The 24,507-nt window shown below is 43.1% G+C and overlaps 1 protein-coding gene across 2 annotated transcripts in view; it reads left to right on the top strand.

The window, feature by feature from the left end:
* The window catches only part of lnx2b (ligand of numb-protein X 2b), a 76,372-nt gene that overhangs the window by 42,460 nt on the left and 9,405 nt on the right, over positions 1 to 24,507 (top strand). For both annotated transcript variants that reach the window (XM_070882009.1, XM_070882010.1), the window contains exons 3-7: positions 6,811 to 7,001; positions 13,266 to 13,462; positions 16,662 to 17,036; positions 18,817 to 18,972; positions 21,389 to 21,563. In XM_070882009.1, the coding sequence (XP_070738110.1) occupies positions 6,811 to 7,001; positions 13,266 to 13,462; positions 16,662 to 17,036; positions 18,817 to 18,972; positions 21,389 to 21,563 (1,094 nt within the window). The remainder of the gene's footprint in view (positions 1 to 6,810; positions 7,002 to 13,265; positions 13,463 to 16,661; positions 17,037 to 18,816; positions 18,973 to 21,388; positions 21,564 to 24,507) is intronic.

Raw genomic sequence — 24,507 nt, 5'->3', positions numbered from 1 at the left:
GGGGCATATTTTCCTAAACAGCCACTAAAACATGAACTTTACTGTCTAGTTTTATTGCCCCCAAATACGGAGTAACCCTTCCCAAAACCAGACAGATGATTATGTGACTGAATTTGTGGTACAAAACCACCATAATTTAGCATTATAGTATCTGTCTCGCTCTAATCACAAAAAAAGCAGATGTGTAAGATGAAAAGTGTTGCAACAGTGCAGTGAGTGTGCTGGTGGGTCAGGGGCATTGCTGGGGCAGACCAGAAAGAACTTTACCTTGCATCAATCCAATGCCCTATAGTAATAGTGAACACAGAAAATGGTGAAATGTTTCCTTTGTGGGGCACTAATAATACCTTTCACCCTCACAAGCACATAATTCACTGACTTAAATTGTGTTATTCAAAGAATAAATGAATACTGTTCAGCTTGTGAGGTGCAGTACTTTGTAATGCTATTAAGTTATCCTGAAATAGGAAAAATAGCAATTGGACACAAGGGTACAGTGAATAATCCATCATCTATTCTATTTGTAACAATACATACTTATGTTTACATGCCATGTAATCAATGCTAAACAAGAGTAACGTGTTTTTGTAAATTTTATATAGGGATTTTTTTCCCTCCCCATTTCTTTAAAGCATTAAATCCATACTAGGTACAGTTCCCACAGGTGCCAAGTGGCTGTTAGTCACACATGAGCCTTGACTGTGAGTGTTGGCAGCTATTTGACCATTGAAGAACATTACTTGTGAACTTGATTTTGCCCTTGATGTTCACTTCCAGCAGAATGGGGAGCAAGAGCCTGGGACAAACCTAGGGATGGTGAAACCTGGCTGCGATGAACAAATTTAGCACAAGCTTCGGCTGGAATATTTTTGACTTGAATATTTTACCCTGGAGCTTGTCCAATTGCATCTTAAAGCAGCATTACATATTTTTTCATTCTGTGCTCTCCTCTTCTCCCTCTTCCCCCTTCTACCCCCCACCCCGCACCACCACTACTGCCCTTCCTATCTAATTGCCCTACATTTTGAAATCTGGTGCTGTGTGATGGCTCCAGCCAAGCAGATGCCATCAATATTTTGGTGAACTGGGTTGCTAACATTGCTGGCTGCAACTTGTGTTCCAATGACTTGACCTCCTTTAGACTAGTGAATTAAGGGGACAATAATGGGAGTGTTTGGACATTGACATATGCAGTGAAAGCATCTCGTTTATTAACAGATCTTATCACAAGCACTTTTATTTAGGAATCTGGGCGGAGTTTAACCGCAGGGTTTAAGTTCAGTGGATACATTCAGCTGGTTAATTAATAATTGACCAGAGGATCAAACATGCAGAGTTGGGCTGCTCAGCTGGAAGCAAGTATATTTCTATGGCGCTGATTTGCAGCCTAGCATCGGGACCGGGGTTCAGCTGCACTCCTTTAATGCTAACCCACCCTCCCCCGAGTGATCGATAATGTTTCGACCCTTAGTTGCTGCTACTCTTTTTCTGACCCTTATTTCCAAACGTCCTGTCTTTGGGTTATATTTTCGCCACCATTGCGCGCTGCTTTTTTGGCATCCGCTGATTTTTTTTTGGAGTAATTGTGAATCTGCGACTTTCCTCAAAGTTTGTACGCCGGCAGCAACCGTCAGCGCTGGATTTTTTTAAACCAGGTTTTTTTTGGCGCTGGTCTGGTTGAGAATTGTATTCCCTGCCGTTTTTGGCCATTTTAGTGATTTTCCCAAACACTGATTTTTTTTTTTAATGACGGCGCAGAGTGGCCTTAAGTACCATTCAGAAAAACCCTACGTTAACTTAAGAAAATCGCGCTCAGGTCTGCATTGGAGCTGTTTCTTTGCAGTTTAGTCTTGCTCATAAAGATAGTTTATGATGATCATGTTAAAGTACGTTCCTTTTTCATCTCTTTATAGTAAAGATGACTTGTTTTTGTGTTGGCCCCTTGCTCCCGGTCCCGCTGCAAGTGGAACTTCAACTCGCAGGGGGAGCTTCAGCCCTCAGTGTGTCTCTCGTTACCCTGGCAACCTCAGGTTTTGTCGCAGACTTGAAGCTCCACCCCCAGATGTAACTTCGGGTACCGCAGCGCCAAAATGAAATTTTACTTTGGCAAAAGTTGTAACTTTTTTCCCGCCACAATCGGGCACAAAAAAATCGGTTGTTAATCCTCATGGGCGCCAAAAATAGGCAAAGAGGAAAATTGAGCCCTGTGTCTTTGCAAAACCTGTTCATTATACAATTATCCCCAAATCTGTTATTGCAGAAAACCCATTCCTCTCCAATTTCCAGAGAATATGTGTAAGAGCTAATGTTTCTCTCTCCGTGGATACTGCCTGACCTGCTGAGTTTTTCCAGCATTTTCTGTTTTTATTTCAAAACCTTAAAAATCTTACACTTTTCCTGCAATACATTCATAGTCCACCTGAACCTTTACACTCGGTGATTGGGTTTGCCGGCATCCTGGCACATCAGAGCCACTTTGCACTCGCTCAACAACCCTAAATCTGGCACATTTGTAGATGAACTAGTAATTAGCAGATTAGGGACACTAGGAAAGGAACTAATTGGTTTATTTGGCTTGTGCCATAATTTCCAAGAATTATCCCTCAATGAGATTACTTCCACTACTGCTATATCCCTCCAGCTGTCAGCAGTATGTTTTTCACAGACTATGGAAACTATTGTTCTTTAGAAACAAAACATCTTCCTTTTGGAGCACACTGAGGAGTATGGGTGAGAACAAGCATTGACTCTACTATTATAGTCAAAGCTTTCTTCCAACACTATATCCACAGCCAAAGAACAGTTTATGTAAGCAGACAGAGTCTCCCGTGAAGCAGAAGCTATGCACTTATACTCTCGCTGTCAATGATGGCAAACTTAGGATTAATGGTTACCCTTTTATTAAGATCCTGAATGTCCACCGTGTTCACAATACTTTTTAAATTTATGGCAAATACCACACTGCCAGACTAACTGATACAGACTGTTACTAATAGATTTATTTGCACAAAGCAATAAAGAGTAAGAAATACTTAAAGTACAATACTTAGAACAGTGAAGATTGAATTGGGTTCAGGAGTTAAAATACCCCTTTTAGAATGGATTTCTTGCACAGCTTGAAAAGTAACTTAATTCTTGGATGAAACAGTCTTTCATAGTCTATGGTGATGCAAAGTGGTGTGTGAATAATGTGAATTACCAATCGATGGAGCTCAGATAGCCAGATAAAAAGAAAGAACTTGTATTTATGTAGCACATCCAAAACCACTTTACAGTCAATGAAGTCACTGTTGTAATTGCGGAAACATGGCAGCAAGATGGCATGCACTATCAGCAGAGATAAATTACCAAATAATTTTTTGTTTGCTGTTGCTTCCCGAAGTCTCCAGTATGCTGTTGCTGACCTCTCTGTGTGCCTCGAGTCCCCAGTGCGTTGCCACCACCCCGAGTTCTCAATGTATTATCACCACCACTTTCCACTCAAAGACCACATTATGCTTGTGACAAAATGGGCGATTTCTGTATTATATTTTAACGTGCCTTTGCAAGAATTTAGATGGGCAGGGTAATTGTGATTTTTAAAAATTGGCTTTAGACAGCGATATCATTCAGGTTCATTGTTTCAGTGCTATGGGTGATCAATACATGTAACTAGCTCATAATCAGCCCACAACACTAGGAGATGTATGTCCTGATAGAATTCTCTGCAGCATTCCCAAATGTCAAAGTCAAGCTATCTCCAATCCTCTAAAATTCTTCCTGTAACTTGTAAAAATATTACATGGCATATGGCTCTCTGACTTAGTATCTGCTATTTCAATTTCAATTTACTTCTGCATTTAGCCCTTAGTAACATTGGAATGCAGTTGTATTGCGGTTTCAGTTACACCCATTATTATTGAAATGATAATGATAGGAAATTCAGCATGTGGTGTCTCACTGTCATTACCACCTATTTTATTACAACAGTCCTTTTTTTAGTTAAGCGCTTCTGTAATCTGTTGGAGGTGATACCAAAAAGTTGGCCAGTCTTAAAAATAATAGGTGAGGATCTAATGTACATGGTCTCTGCCTTTTTCAGTCTACCCCACTCAAAATGAAATTCTTGGCGAACTGACAGGTCTTTATTAATGCTAGTGTAGTCACAAAGATTTCAGTCAAGCAAAACAGCGGAGTTAAATTTCTGTGTTATGTCCAATTTTACTGTAAGAGAGACATAGCAATACAATTATCATTTTTGTCCTTCCAAATGTGAGTTGAATCTAGAAAAGTCATTTTGAGCTGTATAGTGCAGCACTAGGGTGAAGTATTGATTGTGATAGTAGAGGGAGCTGTTTAAGGTAATGAATGAAAGGCACTTTTACATTGCCTATTTCCCATTACTCCTATCTGAGCAGAGTAGCTACTTTACCCTTTTACTTTTGAGCAGATGCTGGTCACAATGGGCTACATTGTGTCACACACAAGCAATTGCTTAAAGAAATGTAAATGGAAAGAATTCTCTTCCCTGTGTTTACTGATTCCAGCTCTTTTAACATGACGGCACATTCAGAGAGCCACGTTTTGGCAGATCCGTGATTTCATGGATTGACAATGCTGGTGATTCTCCAACTGTCGAACCATTTATATTGTGAAGTGCAGCACATTGACAGAGCACTATGTATCTGCCACCAGTGACACACCTATTCTACATAAAATGTGGCTTTAAGAGCATCGTACAACGACTGTAAGCTTATTGTTTTTTGTGTGACTTGTCCTGTAGTGTATTGGTATCAGTTTGTCTAAATAAAACCTGGTGACAACACTGCCAAGAGTCTCTGATATTGCTACCGACCATGCTTTTTGCCTATAGAATGTGTACAGCACAATAAACGTTGCTAGAAACTGGCTGTCGTTCAAGTGAAACGCGATAAACCACTCATCATACCGGGGCTGAGCTAGTCATCAGCCTTGGCATGAAAGGATGCCGTTGGCAATTCCAGTCTAGTTTCTGTTCTGTTCAAACTCTCCTTGTGGTATGTTCCACCAGTGAAGGCACAATTAAAAGAAAATCTCCCATTGCTTTGAGATTAGTTGAAAAGGAATTACATTCAGCCCCACCCCATGATATCAAAAGATCCTAGTTATTTTGTCATGATGTCTAAAGTTACACTGCTACTAATGTTACATTCTAAATTCCTCTCAACTCTTTGAAGGCTAAAGTATCATATCTTACTGGAACAAATAGTATCCACAGACAGGCGCATACAGCAATAAAAGGCAAAACATATTGTAGGATGAACAGTATATGTGGTCTGAGAGGGCAATCACGCTTTGTTATTGTGAATGCATCAACAAACATAGCATCAGAAACCCTGAGAGCGGGAGGGATCAGTTGATAGCAAAATAACATTTTATACCTGTTTAAAAGAGAAAAAATCTACAAGAGTTGACCTGCCCCTTTCCCAATCAAATAATCTACCCCATACTGTACAGCATAGATATAGAATCCCTAATTTTGTTAACCGGTAGGTTAATGTCAAAATTGGGTCAAACCCTCTATTTCCAATGTTCCAAAAAGCATATGTCGGAGAATGTTGGTTTGAACCTTGTGACTAAATGAAAAATTCAATGCAGAGTCTACCAAATTATAAACCAACTCTGTTGATCCTTAATCAGCTTAACTTCACTTTTATTAATAATTCTCCGATTGATTTAGATTTTGTTTAATAGGTAATGCTATTAAATTTCTAGTTAGTAAAAGGCCAATCTGACTGAGATAAGGGAAAGGTGGTGTGGGCTTGCGTTTTTGAAAAGTTTGCCTATAATTAGTCATTTACATCAGGAGATGAAATGAGTTGTGCAGAGTCCATGCTGGGACAAATTGGACGGTGTCTCTGTGAGGAGTGAGATCAATAGACAATTTTACATTCAACACTTTCTTGTGCTCTTTCCCTGGTCATGTCACTATAACTGTTGGGAAGTGCCAAGTTGGCTCAGTAGTCAGAAGCTCATGAACTTGACCACATGATCAGTGCAGTGCTGAAGGAGTACTTTATTGTCAGGTGCCATCTTTTGGATGAGCTGCTGACCTGAGGCTTTGTCTTCCTGATTTAGGTTATATATTCCATGGCACTAATCAAAGAGCATGGGAGTTTTCTTGATGTATAACATTTTAATCCCTCAGCCAACACTTAAAAACAGATTAGTCATACTCCCATTGCTTTTTGGCGGACTTTGTGCACAAATTGGCTGTCACTTTTGTCTTTGGCTGTGAAACACTTCGGTACACCCTGAAGGCTCTATATAAGTACAAAATCTTGGAGCATATTTGTTTTCAAAATGGAATCTGGGAGGTCATCATATTTCTGCCTATCGGGTGCTGGGCATACCGTGCACTGCCAGCACAGTGTCCTGAGAATTGTCTATACTGTATTTGGATTGCATTTGACATTAATAATACACATTTCCAGCAAAAAAAATGCTGTTTTCCTTTGGGTTTCTGACACTTCATTTTGGAAGTTAGAATGGAGAGGGGCAGTGGGGGAAGAGATTCTGAGAGCGCATGTATTGGCAGGGGGTGCCTGAAATGCTTCAGTATTGGGAGAAGGTCCCTGGAGTGTGTCTCTGGGAATGTGTTGGTATTTGCATGTGTTCCCCCCGCCCCCCCCCCCCCACATTGAAAAATGTTTTGAAATCTAGTGGCTCAGAGGCAGTTAAATTTGATTTTCAAATGTTGCACGTGACAGAGGTTTTTTGATTGTACCAAAGTCTCATGGTATAGCTATAATAATTTCACTTGATGCAGTAATGATCTTTTGATCTTCTTAGGTGCCCTGGTCTGAAGAATTACAGACTTAAGCTTGAAAACAAGAGACTGTCTAGCTTGAAGAGAAACCAAGACACTGCACCAGATGATGCAACAATAGCAGCAGAGGGATCCGCATCAGCTGTGGTTTCATTCCAAACAGCCCAGCCAGGACTTGTGAACCCTGCTTTCGAAGAAGACCATGAAGAAGATGGTAAGAGGCTACCTGGTCTCCGTAAAATTGTAAAGCACGTCACTTGCGGAAAGCAGCCTTTAGGTTTAAACAAAATGTCACGTCCTTGATTGACCACCAGCAGCGGCTCATTTTTCTCTTGCTTTCAATGGTTTTTTAAAAAACTTCTATTTTACCCCTGGGTTGCATGCCCCTTCCTTTTGGTTTCTGTATGTTGTTTTCATGAGCTAGCTGCCAGATGGAAGATTTAAGTATTTAGATCCAGGCTTCGCTGTCCAGCCTGGAAAATCATCCGTCCAATCCAAAATAGCAGCCTGTTATTGTTAAATATGGCAAAGATCTCTTTTAAAATTGAAACTAAAATTATTAACTAAAATGCAATAAATATCCGGGAGTAATTTGAAAGGCCTAATCTGAACTGTGGGTTTAGATGATGGCTATAATCTGCATGAGTTTCACTGTTGTAATTAGTGGCTTCACCTGAATCCCTCTGTCTTGTTGTGTATCCTATTATTGTATATAATTAGTAGAGCCAGTCTCCTCTCTCCCTCTCTCTCTTCCTCTCTCTCTCTCTTCCCCTCTCTCTCCAACTTTGAATTGCCATCTCCTGAATTAATGAAATTATATTCGCGATCAATGGGGCAGGGAAGCCACTAAATGAATGGATTGAGATTGGAATTGGCAAATTATTAAAGTTACTCCGTGAATAAAATCAGGTGTGGGTGGCTGCAAAATAATTAAATAAATGGCAGACCATTCAATAGAAACAGGGCTTCAGGGGGAGCGGGCTAGCTAATTTGATAAATAGATAAGCTGTGGATCAGGAAATTCAATCAGGCTTTGGGACGTGTGGGCCAGTGAAGTAATTAATGAAAAACAAAAGCAAAATACTGCGGATGCTGGAATCTGGAATAAAAACCGAAAATGCTGGAAATCTCAGCGGGTCAGGCAGCATCTGTGGAGAGAAAGTCAAGTTGATGTTTCGGGTCGATAACCATCGACCCGAAACATTAACTCTGCTTTCTCTCCACAGATGCTGCCTGGCCCGCTGAGATTTCCAGCATTTTCTGTTATATAAGTAATTAATGAAGTAACCCATGGTTCAGGGACTAAGATTCGGGTAGGGGAAGCGTAGGCCACAAATTAATGAAATGACCAGCTCAGGAAATAAAATCAGGCTACAGAGACATAATTTGTAGCTGAAATTAGCCTGTTAGCTTTGGCCACAGCTCTACATTCTGGATGGAATTTTCAAGGCAATGCAAAATTTATACATTTATACCAAAATTGTGTCCTCAACTTTCCAACCAAACATATCCACTATTTTGTTTCTCAGTTATGCAGCTGCTATACTACTAATACTACAAAAGTAGTTGGTGGAAGGATTAGAGGGGAGATGAGGAAACATTTCTTCAGCCAGAGGGTGGTGGGGGTTTGGAACTCACTGCCTGAAAGGGTGGTAGAGGCAGAATCCCTCATCACATTTAAAAGGTACTTGGATGTGCACTTAAAGAGCCGTAACCTACAGGGCTACGGACCTCGTGCTGGAAGATGGGATTAGGCTGGGTAGCTCTTTTTCGACCGGCACAGACACGATGGGCTGAATGGCCTCCTTCTGTTTGTCGTAATTTTCTATGATTCTATGAAATAAGTATCTTTTAGGCCTATGCACTATTACTGATTGTGGATTCCTTGAAAACTGGACTGTCACTAATTTTGTGAAAAATGTTTAAAGCTTGATTGGATTGTGGGCAGAATTCATGAGTTTCCTCATTCTCGCCACACCTTGAGAGAGGATAAATTGGAGCATGAGTCACTGCTGGCTGGTTTTAGAGTGGGACAGACGGAAGCCTGAGATCAACTTATGGGCTGTCCTTTAGGCTACAAAATAGTATGTGATGTGGGAAAGGAACATGTCATTTACCAGGCCAGCTTCAGTTGTAGAAATATTTACTACATTACAACAGTGAATACACTTCAAAAGTAGTTAATTGGCTGTGAAGTACTTTTGGGACGTCTTGAGGTCGTGAAAGGTGCTATATAAATGCAAGTCTTTTTTTTCCTTCTTTATACATGACATAGCTGGCCACAAGCTATCCTCTGTATACTCACCTTTCAATATTCTACATCTAGACCGGCTGAAAACAGACTCAAAATATTGACGGAGTGACTGCAATTAGTTGCTGGTCTTTCAGGTCTGGGACCTAGGTCCACCTTCAGTGCAAGTTGATGGGGTGGGAATTCCCATGGCTGATTGTAAGGGTCCTATGTAAAATGAAGTTGGGGAGTCTGAGCCTGGTTCCTTACGGCTATGGGCCCCCAGCACAAACTGCTTCCAATTTGGCACTTAATAAAATGCCACACTGGAAGAGTATGAGGTGTTCTTCTGGGGTTCAGGTTAAGGTATGTTATGTTGAATAGAACAATACTTTAATCTTCATCTAACTGGGTTATACATCACCCAGGAATGAGTTCTTGTTGTTGATATTGGGTGCCTCAATATTCATTTCAACAACAATGACAAATTGTCTTTATATAGCACCTTTAACGTAGTAATACATCCCAATGCATTTTACAGGAGTATTATAAGACCAAAAATTTGACACTGCCTACTTTCCTATTGCCAACATTATTCAGCTGGTGAGCACAAAATGTTATCAAAATTTATAATGCACACAATCTAATCACCATAATAAACAACAGAGTGTGTGCGTTCTTGTGCAAGTTTTAATCCATCTTGTCCTAATTCATTTTGTTGGTGAATACCTCTGTAGTTGAATACCCTAGAAACACTAGGAGGATCATTTTAACTTTAATCGCCAGATGGAAAAGGGGCTTTTGATTCACTATTGCCTGTTTTTCGCCCCTTCATTACCCCCTCGATGTGCAAGGCTCAGACAAGAAAACCGAGGAATTTAATGAGTTTACACTTTTGTAACCTCGTCACAAATGTACAAATATTTAAAATGTGCCCTCAGATCTCAAATTGCAAGTGTATTAACATTTACAAACTTTGAAACTCTATAGACAGACAGGCTTAAAACTGTTCTGTACAGTTTTATGGAGCATAAGATGGATTAAAAATTGTTGCTTCTAGCAGGACGTTCTGTATCGTTGCTGAGAATATAAGGAAGACAACTTGCACAAAGCAAGCCATTGTCAGGTATTTGCTTGCATCAGGATGATCCAGATGGAGGTTTAACGAGCTCAAACAGACAGAGGGCAACGTCTGCGAAAGGCAAACACTAGTGATTTAGCACGAGTGTGGCAAACCCATAACTAGTTTGGAATGTTTTTGGAATGAAAGTATCCCATATTCTTCAGGGAATCATTCTCCTTCCACCTCTATCGGTTGCAATGTGTTTTGGCAAAAGAACCTTCTACAAGATGTAGATTTAAAAGAAGGCGTTTTCTCTCAACATCTAATCTGTGGTATACCTGATCTGGGAATACGTGTGAATAATACTGGGTGTCACAAAATTGAAAAAATGTTCCATTTCCATAGCAACGACCTCTCTTAGATCTTAGCTGATCCAAGAAAAAAATCCACACTGGTGGAGCACTTTGATACTCTTGTCCTGCTCCATGAATTAGTAGGATGTTACCTGTAATTCTTGTACACTTGAGTTCACGGTGTTAATCCTGGCAACAGAGGGAAGGTGCAGAAGGGAGGCTAGTGAAAGTAGCACATGACAGATGATGCACCTTTATTGTCATCAGCACCACCATCATCACTGTTGAGGCCTCATGAAAGCTCCACACTACTCGCCTGATTCCCACACAGCTTGCAATGTGAACTGTGTTCCTTCTATTGTTTCTGTGATGGACTCAATCCATCGTGCTGTCCTCTGCTAATTCCAGTGCCACTGATGTGGGTGCGCACTAAATGTATGGGCAATATATCCTTGGCCATTCGTTAAAAATGCACATAGCATTTTCTCCATTCTGTCAACCGAGTTATTCCATAAAACAAAATACTGCAGAGTTTTTGAACTCTGAAATAAAAACAGAAAATGATGGAATCACTCAACAGGTCAAGCAGCATTTTCTGCTTTTTTGGCGGCTTGTACCTGAAACATTAACTTTTTTACCCCTTTGTTTACAGAGGTTTCCCACATTTTCTGTTATTGTTTCAGACTGATTTCCATATTGATTTGCCATTTGATGTCCTCATCCATTATCTTTGCAATCTGCTGATATCCAATATTTTCGAAAGCAGAACATTTCTAAGCTGAGAAACTTGTTCATGTTCAATTGTTTAGATTCCACACCTCACCACTAAAAAGTAACCATGAGGATTGAGAACAGGGAAACTTCCTGTCTGACTTATGCATGTGTGTTTGTATCAGCAAGGAAGCAACAAAAATATTTGTGAACTCAATAAGATGCTCCAGTCATTCTGCACTATTTACATTAAATTTGTTTTGTGCAAGTCTCTTGTTCATGTTGCTTACGGAACAGATTCAGAGCCTAACTGCATAGAATCCTGTGAGGAAGCTGAGCCTAATATATACAGTGAACACAGCTCAGTGGAACTTATAAACTGCTAAAACAAAGGGGAATCACCTCCTTTCTGTTATGGATATGTTGCTGCAAAATACTGTAGCCTGCAGCAAACCAGGACTGTAGCAATATCCTGGATTAAATTTAACATATTGCCATCAGACCTTGATAGGAAACATTGCACTTCAGCTAATATGCTTTAATGTTCTACCAAAAAGCTGTAAATGTAGTAACTTTAAACGATCATGTCAAATTACTCTTCCTGCCAGCGGCCCGACCTGTCACCACTGGAATGTGACCCTACTAATATAAGTTCGTAATGCTCTCTCAGATAACAGTCCTGTCTGGAAAAGCTACGTAGCTCATTGGTAGCACTCTTGCCTGAGTCTGAAGGTTCAAGTCCCATTCCAGAGACTTGAGCACAAAATCTAGGCTAAAACTCCAGTGCAGTACTGAGGGAGTGCTGTCCTGTCAGAACTTTGGTCTTTAGGATGAGATGTTAAACCAAAGCCCTCTCAGGTGGATGTAAAAAATACCATTGGGCTCAATTTTCCCCAGTGATTTCCGCCGTTTTTTTTGAGCAGGCTGCTTTTTTTGGCCTAAGTTGAAAAACCACAGTTTCCCCAATCAATTTGCACCAGTGTAACTCAGTTAGTTACGACTTTTTTTAGGCCAGTTTTTTTTTTCCAGCCAAAGGGGGCTTACCAGCCACCTACGCCAATTCTGGCCATTTAGTGAAGTTTGGCCAGCTGAGAGTTACTCCAGTTCTGCTTAGGCCAGCGTATGTGACCTCTGCAGAAAAACCTTCCCTAGAGTTAAGGAAATCGACGCAGGTAAGGAAATCGGCGCAGCAGATGCCCGGACACACTAAAAGAATTGAAAAACACATAGCAGCAACTTACCTCCGTCCAAAGGCTGTCCGGTCCCATTCTCGGTCCCCATTCTCCAGGTGCGGTTCCATTCTCGGTCCTTACACACAGAGAGAGAGAGAGAGAGAGTCCGGGGACCGAGAATGGGACCGGACCGGGAGAATGGGGACCGAGAATGGGACCGGACTGGCAAGCCCTTCGGGTGGGGTTGGAGGTAAGTTGGTGCTATGTGTTTTTCAATTCTTTTAATGTGTTGGGAGCTGGCTGTATGCTTCACTTTGCAGCCTCAGCTTGCGTTGTGCCTCTGGTTACAATGGCAGCCTGATCTTTTTGGCGCAGATCAAGGCTCCACTTCCAAAACTACGCCACACCAAAATGAAGAAATCCAACGGGAAACTTAGAATTTTTTTTTTGCCGTACTTAGGCCCCAAAAAATCTGGCGTAACTCTTCAAGTCCGCCAAAAAAATGTTTTGGGGAAAATTGAGCCCCATGTCACTATTTCAAAGAAGTGCAGGAGAGTTCGCCCTGGTGTCATGGATAATATTTACCCCTCTTTTTTACACTTTTTAAAAAGCAAAATCTGGTCATTGTCACAATGGGAGCTTACTGTACGCAAATTGGCTGCAGCATTTCCTCCATTACGACAGTGACTACACTTCAAAAAGTACCTTAATTGACTGTAAAGCACTTTGCAACGTCATGAGGATGTGAAAGACACGATATAAATGCAAGTTTTTTTGTTTTTACTTCTGTGTTTCCGCACTTCAAGTGGATATATTTCACCCCCACCATTACACTTCACTAAAATGCTGGCGGCATCAATGGATTAATTGAATGTATGGTTAATTTTAGCTTGATCTGCCAGCATTTGCTCCTATAGACTGAAACTGATCTGGCTTTCTTTTGTTGCAGACTTGCCTCGATTGTCCAGCCTTTTAGCAGAAACTACTGTTGTTGAAATTCATCGCCTGGATCCTCAGGAGGAGCTGGGAATTCAAATAGTTGGCGGTAAAGATACACCACTGTGTAACATTGTGATTCAGGAGATTCTTCGTGACAGCATTGTTGCCAGGAATGGAAAACTTGCACCTGGAGATCATATAACAGAGGTAACTGGCTAGCTGTCAATAGTGCTGCTTATGAACCTGATAAGATGCACAGCATAACTTGTAAAGCCTCAGGTGTCGTCCCTTTTTAATAATTGACTGAGACTAAGGTTGTTTGTGCTATATTAGATTTTAGAGTGTTTTCAAAATGCTTTCAAAAAAACATTTGCTCAGGGAGGAACGTGGGTGGTGCAGTGGGTTGGCAGGCTTTCATTTCACTGCTGGAATGTGGTTCAAGGGCAGCACAGATTAATGGGATAAAAGTCTCCTCTTACTGATGACTGTGAAGGTCCTGCTTGAGATGAGTTTTAAAAGCCTTAGCCCCCTTCCTTGTGGCTACCAGCCCAAAGGATAATACGACCCATAATTGGTAGAAGTAAAGGGTAGCAATTCACAGTGGCAGAAGGTGGGTGGTGTTCCACAAGGATCAGTGCTGGGACCACTGTTGTTCACAATTTACATTAACGATTTAGACTTTGGAATCAGAAACACAATTTCTAAATTTGCGGATGACATCAAATTGGGGGGATGGTCAATACTGAGGATGACTGCAACAAATTACAGGAGGACATTAATAAATTTGTAGAATTGACATATAATTGGCAAATGAAGTTCAATACAGATAAATGTGAGGCAGTACATTTTTGGTCGAATGAATAGGGAGGTCACTTATACTTGGAGGGTGCGAGTCTAGGTGGGGTAGAGGAACAAAGGGATCTCGGAGTACAAATGCACAAATCACAAAACGTTGCAGCGCAGGTTAGCAAGGCCATAAAAAAAAAGCAAACCAAGCACTAGGGTTTATTTCGAGAGGTATAGAATTGAAAAGTCGGGAAGTTATGTTAAACCTGTATCGAACCTTGGTTGGACCACACTTAGAGTACTACCTACAGTTCTGGTCGCCATATTATAAAAAGGATATAGAGGCACTGTAGAGGGCGCAGAGAAGATTTACCAGGATGATACCAGAAATGCGAGGGCATACATATCAGGAAAGGTGAACAGGCTGGGTCTCTCTTCTCTTGAAAAAAAAAGGCTCAGGAGTGACCTCATAGAGGTCTTTAAAATTATGAAAGGTTTTGATAGAATGGATACAGAGAGAATGTTTCCACTTGTTGGGAAGAGCATAACTAGAGGCCATCAATATAAGATAGTTACCAAGAAATCCAATAGGGAATTTAGAAGAAACTTCTTTACCCAGAGAGTGGTGAGAATGTGGAACTCGCTACCACAGGGAGTGGTTGAAGCGAATAGTATAGATGCATTTAAGGGGAGGCTGGACAAGCATATACACAAGCGTGGCGGCCCCGACCTGTGAGAGACCATCAGCGGCAGGTCGGGGTCATAAAAGGAGCAGCGAGCGGCGGCCATGGGCAGCGTGGCGGCGTACCACGGCAAGGTACAGCGTGAGCTGGTGCAGGAGGGCGACGGCAACGAAGAGGGACATCATCAAGGTCCAGATCGGTGATTGGAGTGTGGGCAGACACAGCAGGGGCGGCGAGGTCGGGGCGAAGGAGCGGCGAGAGATTGTGGCGGGACCGGGGCTCAGGAGAGGCATGAGTTTGGGGCCAGAAGGGGCGAGGGCCCAGGGGCAGCACGGGTCAGCCCACACTGCAATATGTGTGCGCACTAGGCCCCCACCACCACATGTTAAAAAAAATCCACGCAGAGGCATCTTCAGGATGTAGTTCAAGACCTGGAATATTGGGTCCTTCATTGAAACACGTGTGAACCCATCCTTTTTTGGCGTGGAAGCAAGTCATCCTTGTTTCGAGGGACTGCTTATGATGCTGAGACAAGCATATAAGGGAGAAGGGAATAGTGGGTTAGGCTGATAGATTTAGATGAGGAAAGACGGAAGGTGGCTCGAGTGGAGCAAAAACGTCGGCATGGACTGGTTGGGCTGACTGTTTCTGTGCCGTATATCCGATGTAATCCTATGTAAAGTGTCAATTTCACTCAGAGATCATGAGGTTGGCTGGCATGGGGAAAGGTGAAATGTACAGTCGGAGTTGTTCTTCTTAGGCTGGGGATGAAAATATTGTTCAGCTATCTGGCTGCTATACTCTTGAGCTTCAGTGCACCGTAGCAGGATGTCCAAAGTGTGAGAATCGCTGACCTCACTCACATGATTACAAAAATATAAATTGCAAAGAAAATCAGTCTGGTAACACCTTCTTCTGTTCGTGAATCAGTCTATATCTGTGCAAAGATGAATGTAAGATTCCTGCTGGCTGTGATTGAAACAATTAATGCGTTGATGCAGCACTCCCTGCACTGAAGTGCTGGCCGAGATTGTGTGATCACATCTTGGAGTGGGGCTTGAACCCACAAATTTGAGTTAGTGGAGAATGCTCCCACTTAGCCACAGTGATATTAACATAATGGGAAATAGTGGGCCTTTTAGCTTCCTTCATCAAGCATTCTGCGCTGTGTCACAAGATCATGATGGTTTGGATGGCGAATGTTTTTCAGCCCCATTGATCTCATCCTTCCAGAATAATAACCCAACTATCTTCCCAAAACAGCAAGTAGCTGTTTATTAAAAAAAATGAGCCCAGTGTCCTCGTACCAGTTATGTTCCAGCTATTGATTAAGCATCGAGAAATACTTCCTGACGTGTGTCCTAAATTTCCCCTTTTTACCCAGATCTGTGCCCTTTTATAGCACTTCGGCACAGCCCTAATAATGAGCCTTTCCCAAACCTCACGAGCACCAACTCCACCTGTTTTAATTCTTCCACTTTCGATATCAACAGCTTGTAGTAATACTATGGGCTGTTTTGTATGCACTATATTATTAATGTTCATTAATCTCATTTTGTTGTCTAATATTAATGTCTCTTGTAGCAGGAGTGCTCCTCCAGGCCCCACAAATAAAGTTTTAGCCCCCCCTTTCCAAACAAGAGACCCTCCTGGAACTCACTCCCTGTGATTTGCCCTAGTGCCAGTGACCATTCCTTCGGTCCCAGCCGGCGGTTCCATTGTCTACTGCTTAGTTACGCTCCCGCCCACTGGCAAGCTGCCCCTCCCCACACGCTTTCAGCTGACTAAGGGCAGGCAGATGAGGTTGGGAGTTAAAATCGTCACGGTTAAGGGGTTTACCGCTTGCTTCCCGATACGGGTACGATAATGCTGCTAACTCTTCAGTCAAGCATACTGAATGCACAAAATCCGGTTCTTATCATATCCCGTTCTCACAGGTGAATGGTGTAAATATCACCAGTGTCCCACACAGCTATGCCATCAGCATACTGCGGCAGCCCTGCTCTGTATCGAGGCTCGCAGTGCTCCAAGAAAGAGGCTTTGCCATTCGAGGATCTTCACAAGAAAGGAGCAGCAGCAACAACACACACAAGCAGACTCTGCATGTAACCTTGCATAAACGGGACCGAAGCGAACCACTGGGTATTAAACTAATTCGGAAGGCGGATGAGCCTGGAGTGTTTATTCTGGATCTTCTGGCAGGTGGCTTGGCTGCTCGGGATGGAAAACTGCGTAATAATGATAAAGTGCTTATGATTAATCAGCAGGACCTCAAAAATGGAACCCCAGAGATTGCAGCACAGATAATACAGGTAAATTCTCCGAGTTAGGAACAGAAGAATTTTTAGGAATAGACCATTCAAGACCAAACAAGTTCATTTTTCATAGATTAACTTTCATCTTCTTATCATATTCCTTGATATTCGCTCCATCTCCCCCCTTCTCTCATTCTCTCCCTCTTTACCTCTCTCTCTTCCCCTTTATCTTTCTTCCCATTTCCCTCTTTCCTTCCCCTCTCTCTCTTTCTCTCCTCTCTCTCTCGTTCTCTCCCCTCTTTCTCTCGTTCTCTCCCCTCTTTCTCTCGGTCTCTCCCCTCTTTCTCTCGTTCTCTCCCCTCTTTCTCTCGTTCTCTCCCCTCTTTCTCTCGTTCTCTCCCCTCTTTCTCTCATTCTCTCCCCTCTTTCTCTCGTTCTCTCCCCTCTTTCTCTCTTTCTCTCCCCTCGTTCTCTCTTTCTTTCCCCTCATTCTCTCTTTCTCTCCCCTCGTTCTCTCTTTCTCTCCCCTCGTTCTCTCTTTCTCTCCCCTCGTTCTTTCTTTCTCTCCCCTCTCTCTCTCTCTTTCTCTCCCCTCTTTCTCTCTCTCTCCCCTTCCCCTCTCTCTCTTTCTCTCCCCTTCCTCTCTCTCTCCCCCTTCCTCTCTCCCCGCTCTCTCTTTCTCGCCCCGCTCTCTCTCGCTCTCTTTCTCGCCCCGCTCTCTCTCGCTATCTTTCTCGCCCCGCTCTCTTTCTCGCCCCCCCTTTCTCTCGCCCCCCCTTTCTCTCGCCCCCCCTCTCTCTCACCCCCCCTCTCTCTCGCCCCCCCTCTCTCACCCCCCCTCCTCTCGCCCCCCTCCTCTTCTCGCCCCCTCCTCTTGCCCCCTCTCCTCTCGCCCCCCCTCTCCTCTCGCCCACCCTTTCCTCTCGCCCCCCCTCTCTCGCCCCCCTCTCCTCTAACCCCCCCCTCCTCTCGCCCCCTCTCTCTTTCATCCTCCCTCCTTCTGAAGCAAATCCAGTTTCCTTTTGAAACCATCTATACCGTTCAATTTAACGGCCTTCGCTGGTAACTTATCCCACGAGATTATTAGACTTCTCTTACTCCCGACTTCCTTATTTTTAACTGTGTCCCCTGATACTTTTGAGTTCCACTAAACTAGTGTGGTTTTTTGAGCTAACTTTTTGGCAGTAGCTACAGTCCAAAGCAGCCCCTTACTCGAGGATCATGCCCAGGAATACACCAACACACTGTAGAGTGTAGTGATCAGATGAGAATCTGAATTCATCTTTCCCAACATGGTGAAATTCTGATTTCACACCTATTATCCTGGGCAGTTGCTGAGTGCAGGCAATGGAGAGGACAATAAACCACAGTATTGATCGTCATTCCATTAAAGCAATAGGCCCAGTTGTTTTAATATTTATACAGGCCTGTCCATATCGTATGTAACACTAAATCAGATTTTTTCATCAGCGGAGGTAAAAACCTTGGAATTGTCTAAAAGCAGTTGGATGCTGCTGTGATTAGGAGGAATGGGTGTTAGATGGTCTTTCTGGATGGATGAGCTAGGATGTATCTATCTTGTGATCAATGCTATGTTCCCAATACAAATCGGCAACAAATCTTGTAATATAGACACAATTTTGTTCGATTAGCAATGTCCGCCCTAGACACCCAGTGCGAACCCATTCAGTTGAACAGAGGTGGTACTCTCACACTGACATTATCCTGTGAATGACATCGTTGTCTTGCTGCAATTGTATTTCTACCTAAAAGTCGAAAAAGATTCTGATTCAATTGTTTGTGAAATAAATGAACCGATTGCTGTTTGTCACTCTAGTCCAGCGAGGGAAATGTTAACTTTGCGATCCAGAGATGCCCTGATCAACAAAGCCCTGAAATTATTGAGGAAGCTGGATCAAGCAACAGCAGCCCACCACGTCATCGCAATAAATCACTGCAGCACCATTGCCGCCGGCGCTCTCACTATCAAAAGGTAAGAAGTAGATTAATGCTGTAATAGTGAATGACTGCCACTTGTGTGGGCTTTCCACCAAAGACTTCTGTACCCACTCCACTGACAGTTGAAAAACAACAACAACTTTTATTTATATAGCGCCTTTAACATAGTAAAACATCCCAAGGCACTTCACAGCAGTGTTAGAAGACAAAACAGATAAGTTTGACACTGAGCCACATAAGAATAAATTACAGCAGTTGAACAAAAGCTTGGTTAAAGAGGTAGGTTTAACGGAGCGTCTTAAAGCATTTTAGTTATACCAAACAAAGCAAGTGTTCTGACAGTTGCTAACCAAGTACAGCAGAGAATGTCCTTATTTTCAGAATGTAGAAAATTTTGGAGAATCACCTGAGACTTAGAATCAGTGCGTGAACGTGAGAATTATTGGACTGCAGATTAATCCCTGATTTTGCAGTCTGAAAAGGAGTATCTGAATCTGCAGTAATTTAATCCTGTTTAATATATATATATATATTCTCATTTAGGCCTGTATTATTTTTAAAATTAAAAACAATAGTATAATACTGAACTGCCATAATTTCTGTCAAAATGGAAATCGGTGAATAAACCTGGTCTTATGTGCATTTTATATCAATGCCTTGGGCATGAAAATGAAGACCGGTAGAGTACAAAAATTAAATTGAATTTAATCTTCATTGGGCTGTGAGGTTGATTAATGTCTAATAAAAAGAGTCTCGTGTTAGTGAGCTGTGGACCGAGTCTATGGCTTGAACAAGGCTTTGTTCTCCAAATATTTTGGATGATTAATGGTGGTTCGACTGAATCTATTTTGAGGCAAGGTATTGTGAAAAAGTTAGTTCTTTTCAAGTCTGTTCTCTTCAGCCAATCCCAATATTACAAAACAATTGTAATCCATGGTTTGGTCTTCCTGCCAAGATAAATGAAACCAATGTAATATGAAGTATATATACTGGTGAACTCTGAATTCTGGGCAAGTTTTGTCGTGAGAAAAAACTTAAGAGCACTGAAAATGCTGGCTGCTCACAGTCACTGATGGCGTCTCTTTGTTCTTTAATGACACCCTGAGGACCAAATGATTTCCTCTCCGCCGTTCTGTCTCCGTTATGACAATATCATATGTAGACATAATGAAAAATGAGTACATCTGTATTAACATGCTTGCTCTTAGACTTTGCCTTTAGTCTGTTGTGTGAATGAAACAGTAATATGAGAAGGCCTCAGTTGTGTTCCATTCATCAGTTCACGTTTAGCTCTCAAACCCTCCATATGGATCAGTGTCACATAGCACTTTGATCTCCCACCAGTGTTCATTGTGTAAAGGTGTAGGCTCACGCCTGCATCTTCTCCATGTGGTGACATCCCTGACTGCAAGAGCAGGCTAATCGGAACAAGGTCTACCATCCAAGCTCATACCTGGTGGCCATTTGTGAGAGGGCTAAAGGCCTGGGAGCAAGATGTATCCCAATCGCAGTGGAAAATAGAATATAATCAATTAAAGGGGGGGAAGGAAAATTCAATTTAAAAAGGGTGGGGGTTGGTGGGGGGGGAGAGGAGGAGCGGGGGTGGAACTATGTGGATTAGTTCCATAATCGAAGCCCGAGACTATTGATATCTAATAGTCTGACCAATGCTGTGCCCTAGATTGGGGAGGAGGAGGAGGCTTCCCATTTTAATTTTTGGATGGCAAAATAGATAATTTCCCATCAGCTTTTAGCTTGCTCTTTTTAAATATATTCCTTACAACATAATTCCAAGAAGTAATGAAACTCAAGCAACCAATGCCTACAATGTAACAGCCGCGAGGCGGAGGTCCCTCCCTGCGACCTATATTCGGGTTACCGTCCCTTCATTAAAGGGGAGGGCCAAGCTGACGACTCTGTGGGCGGGAAATGGGGCATCACTGGACCAATGGGGAGCAGGGTGTCATGGCAGCAGCCCGGCACACAAATCGGCCATTATTTTTTTCCTTCACCACCTCCCCTTTAATTATCGCCCCGAGAGCGGCCTACATGCCCCATCCTGCAGCAGCTTCAGGGGGCGCTACTGAACTTTTGCTCCTGGGGTGAAAATGGGTCGCTGTGAACGGTGACGACGTTGTCATTACTGGCGGAGCAGGGCGCTACCGGTTACTGCCGTTGCTAAACTCTCGTGGAATTTTGTGTGAGTTGGTAGCAGCGCCACGCCCGGGCGAAAAGTCGCTTGTGCCCAGTTAGGGGGCACTAATGGGAGGTGCAAACGCCCCAAATCCACCCCCCCCCCCCCCGACCAAGATCTTTTAATGAGTTTTGAAGTGCAACTGGTAAAGTACTATTTTAACATCAAATTAGCTAACTCCCCCTAACTCCCCATGAGTTAAACATCTGCAGCTTTACTGTTTTTACTCTCTAACAATACAGTTATTTCCCCTAAGGATCTATCACAGGCTTCAATGTGCCTAGAGAAGACCGTTCCAGTGAGAAAGGAACCACGTGAGTCTCTGGGAATAACCATTTCAGGTGGCCGTGAAAATAAATATAAGGTTCCGATTTATGTGACTAGCATCCAGCCTGTTGGCTGCCTCTACAAGGATCGCCGAATCAAAAAAGGTAATTTTGTGTGTATATTTGTTCTTGGTTGCAAAAAATTGATGTACATTATATTCATAGTATACGGGTAGGGCAATGACACAGGGAAAGGGGTGTAGGGAACTTACGATCCCATTATATCAGCGCATTGGAGAGTTTCACTTGAAAGCCTTTCTTCTGAATCACTTGCAGTAGCAGTTCCTTAAGTATACCTAAACCGGCCCAGACCAAATGAGTCCACAGGCGGTTAATGCACAGGTCATGGTGTCTAACATTGCAGGAAATGGCATGTTGCAGTGACTTGCCGCAATTCTCACAGAAAATGAATGCAACTTGCACCGTAAATCCCACGTAATTATCATTTCCTTTCCAAATTGTTTTCCACAAACAGGGTAAGGGGGTAGGTTGGGGATTTTAGGTGGGGTGTGGGGATTGTAGGGTGGGGGATTGTGGGGGCAGTCGGGTGTATGTGGTGAGGTGGTTGCAGTACATCAGGAGCAGCGGGGTTGGGGCGAAGGAGCGGCAAGAGATTGTGGAGCGACGTGATCGGGACCCAGAAGAGCCGAGGGCCTAGGGGCTGCACGGGCCAGCCTACACTGCGATGTGTGTGCACGCTCAGTCTGTTCAGCAGAGCAGGTCTCCAGTTAGTCTTGGGTAATCCATGCCACTGGACCAAGACCTAGCTCTGTCAAGCCTGTGTGGTGGCTGGTGTGCGACGGCCACCGCACGTTAAAGAAATCCACGCACAGGCATTTTCCACCCTTCACGATGTAGTTCGGGATCTGGAATATTGGGTCCTTCATTGAAACATCTGTGAACTCATCCCTTTTTGGAAGCAAGTCATCCTCGCATTGAGAGACTGCCTACGATGATGATGAGTCTACACTGTATATGGAATAGCATCATGTATTTTTAGATTTCAGACTATAACAGTGGTGGCAGTTTGTGTTGCTGTGCATAGTGTATGGAGGATTTTGGTTGTGCTACCATAGCTTTGTGCATTTATTTTCTGCTCCATTTACAGTTTAAGCAACGAATCGTTACCTAACTACTGTGTCCGGGCAGAATGTAATCCGTGTGTGTGCTCTCCCCTTCTCTCCTGAGGGCATTAATTCTTTACTGAGATATATTTCCGCAGGTGGTGTTTATCCTCTTGTACCTTGTGCAAGTGGCCATTCTTCATGTACAAACTTAAGACAGTAATTGTCAGCTAGATCTTAACTGTCAGAGGCATCATAGCAGAGTTCCAGCCTGTGCTCGCCCAATGTACAAACACCTGCACTTCCATTAGAGATCACAAGATAGTGATCAGGAGTGGGAACGCTAGCTCAATTTCCCTTCCATAACGTAAAGACTAGCTTTATCACATGCCTCACTAAAATCAGCTACCTCCGCATAGACCAGGGATTAAACTTGGAATTTGCTGCTCTGTGTGGTTCAGCTGATACATTGTCTTTTTATCCCATCTATACCTTTAAACAAATCCCCATTTAAGTTTTTATATTTGGATTTTTATCAATGCCAATTATCTGCGCAGAGATAAACCATTATAATAATGACATTGAAAAATAACATTTAAACATGACTTGAAGTTTGAAAACTGAGCGACAGCCTTTGTTGCACCCTGGTATTTATTGGTTTAAGGTGTAAAAGCTTCTGCAATTTATTTTATGATTTGAACTCAAATCAAAAATAGCTACTTTGTTCAGCAAAAGTATTTTCAGCTTGTACAAATTGAAGCTGCTGCGATATGACAAGCCCGTTTGTAAATTGGAAGGCCGTTGTGAATCTCTTTCCGACATCTGTGCGTCATTGACTTATTTTCAGTCTGCTGGGGACTTGAGGGAATTGTGTAGCAGAGGAAGGAAGAGATGTAATAAACTCTCCTATTTTCAGAAAGGTTGTGTTCTGAGGGCACCAGAAGCAGCACCTGGTGTTTGCCCTTTGTCTTGGCTAGCCAAGACAATGAAATGAAGGCCGTCCTCTTGTTAAAATTAATATCTGCAGTGACTCGCATTTATTTATATATAAAGAGCCGATCCGCAGGTTGGTCCTGGGCGCTCGTGGAGGCGGAGGGTGAGGCCAGATCCGCAAGTCGGTCCCAGGATAGGGGGCGGGGGATGGAGGCAAGTCCGGATCCACGGGTATGTTTTGGGATACGCGGCCAGGGGGGTTGGAGGTGTGTCCAGGCCCACAGGTAGGCCCTGGAATGAGAGGGGGAGTTGGAGGGCAAACCTGAGCCCGCAGATTGTTCATTGGTTGTGGGGGGGGGGGGGGGGGAAGAAGAGAGAGAAACAGAGGTCGAGCCTAGGCTGCGGCTCGCAGGTAGGTCCCAGGGCAAGGACGGGGGCCGGGGCCGGGGGGGGGGGGGGGGGAGGGAGGAAGAGAGAGAGCGACGGAGAGTAAACCCGAGCCAGCAAAAACCCACAGTATTTTTTGCGGAGTGAAGAGGAGCACCCCACCCAGTTATAATCTAATTTCAATTGGGACTTAACGACCGGAATTAAGATCCCGATTATCAGGGCCCCTACACACCTGAAACTCGCCTGCTACCAATTTGTCAGCTGCCGCACTTCCAGGGGAGATCAGGCATGGGAGATCTTGACCCAAAATTCATATCCTATCCTTCATTTGTCACCTCAAAACAAGGGTGAAGCAATGTTGAATTTCCATCGCCCAATGTTTTCCCTGTTGCAGAAAGATTTAATGTGATTTGTTCCTGAGACAGGACATAGGGCTCAATTTTCCCCAGTGATTTGCGCCGTTTTTTTGGAGCAGGCTGCTTTTTTTGGCCTAAATTTTTTTTTGTAAAGTTTCCCCAATCAATTTGCACCAGCGTAACTCAGTTACAATTTTTTTAGGTAAGTTTTTTTTTCAGCCAAATGGGGCGTAACCAGCCACCTATGCCAATTCTGGCCATTTAGGCAAGTTTGGCCAGCTGAGAGATACTCCAGTTCTTAGGCCA

This window comes from Pristiophorus japonicus, chromosome 6 (genome assembly GCF_044704955.1).
Source record: "Pristiophorus japonicus isolate sPriJap1 chromosome 6, sPriJap1.hap1, whole genome shotgun sequence".
Lineage (NCBI taxonomy): Eukaryota > Metazoa > Chordata > Chondrichthyes > Pristiophoridae > Pristiophorus > Pristiophorus japonicus.
The sequence above is the reverse complement of the archived record's forward strand: the minus strand, read 5'-3'. Positions and strand labels throughout refer to the sequence as shown.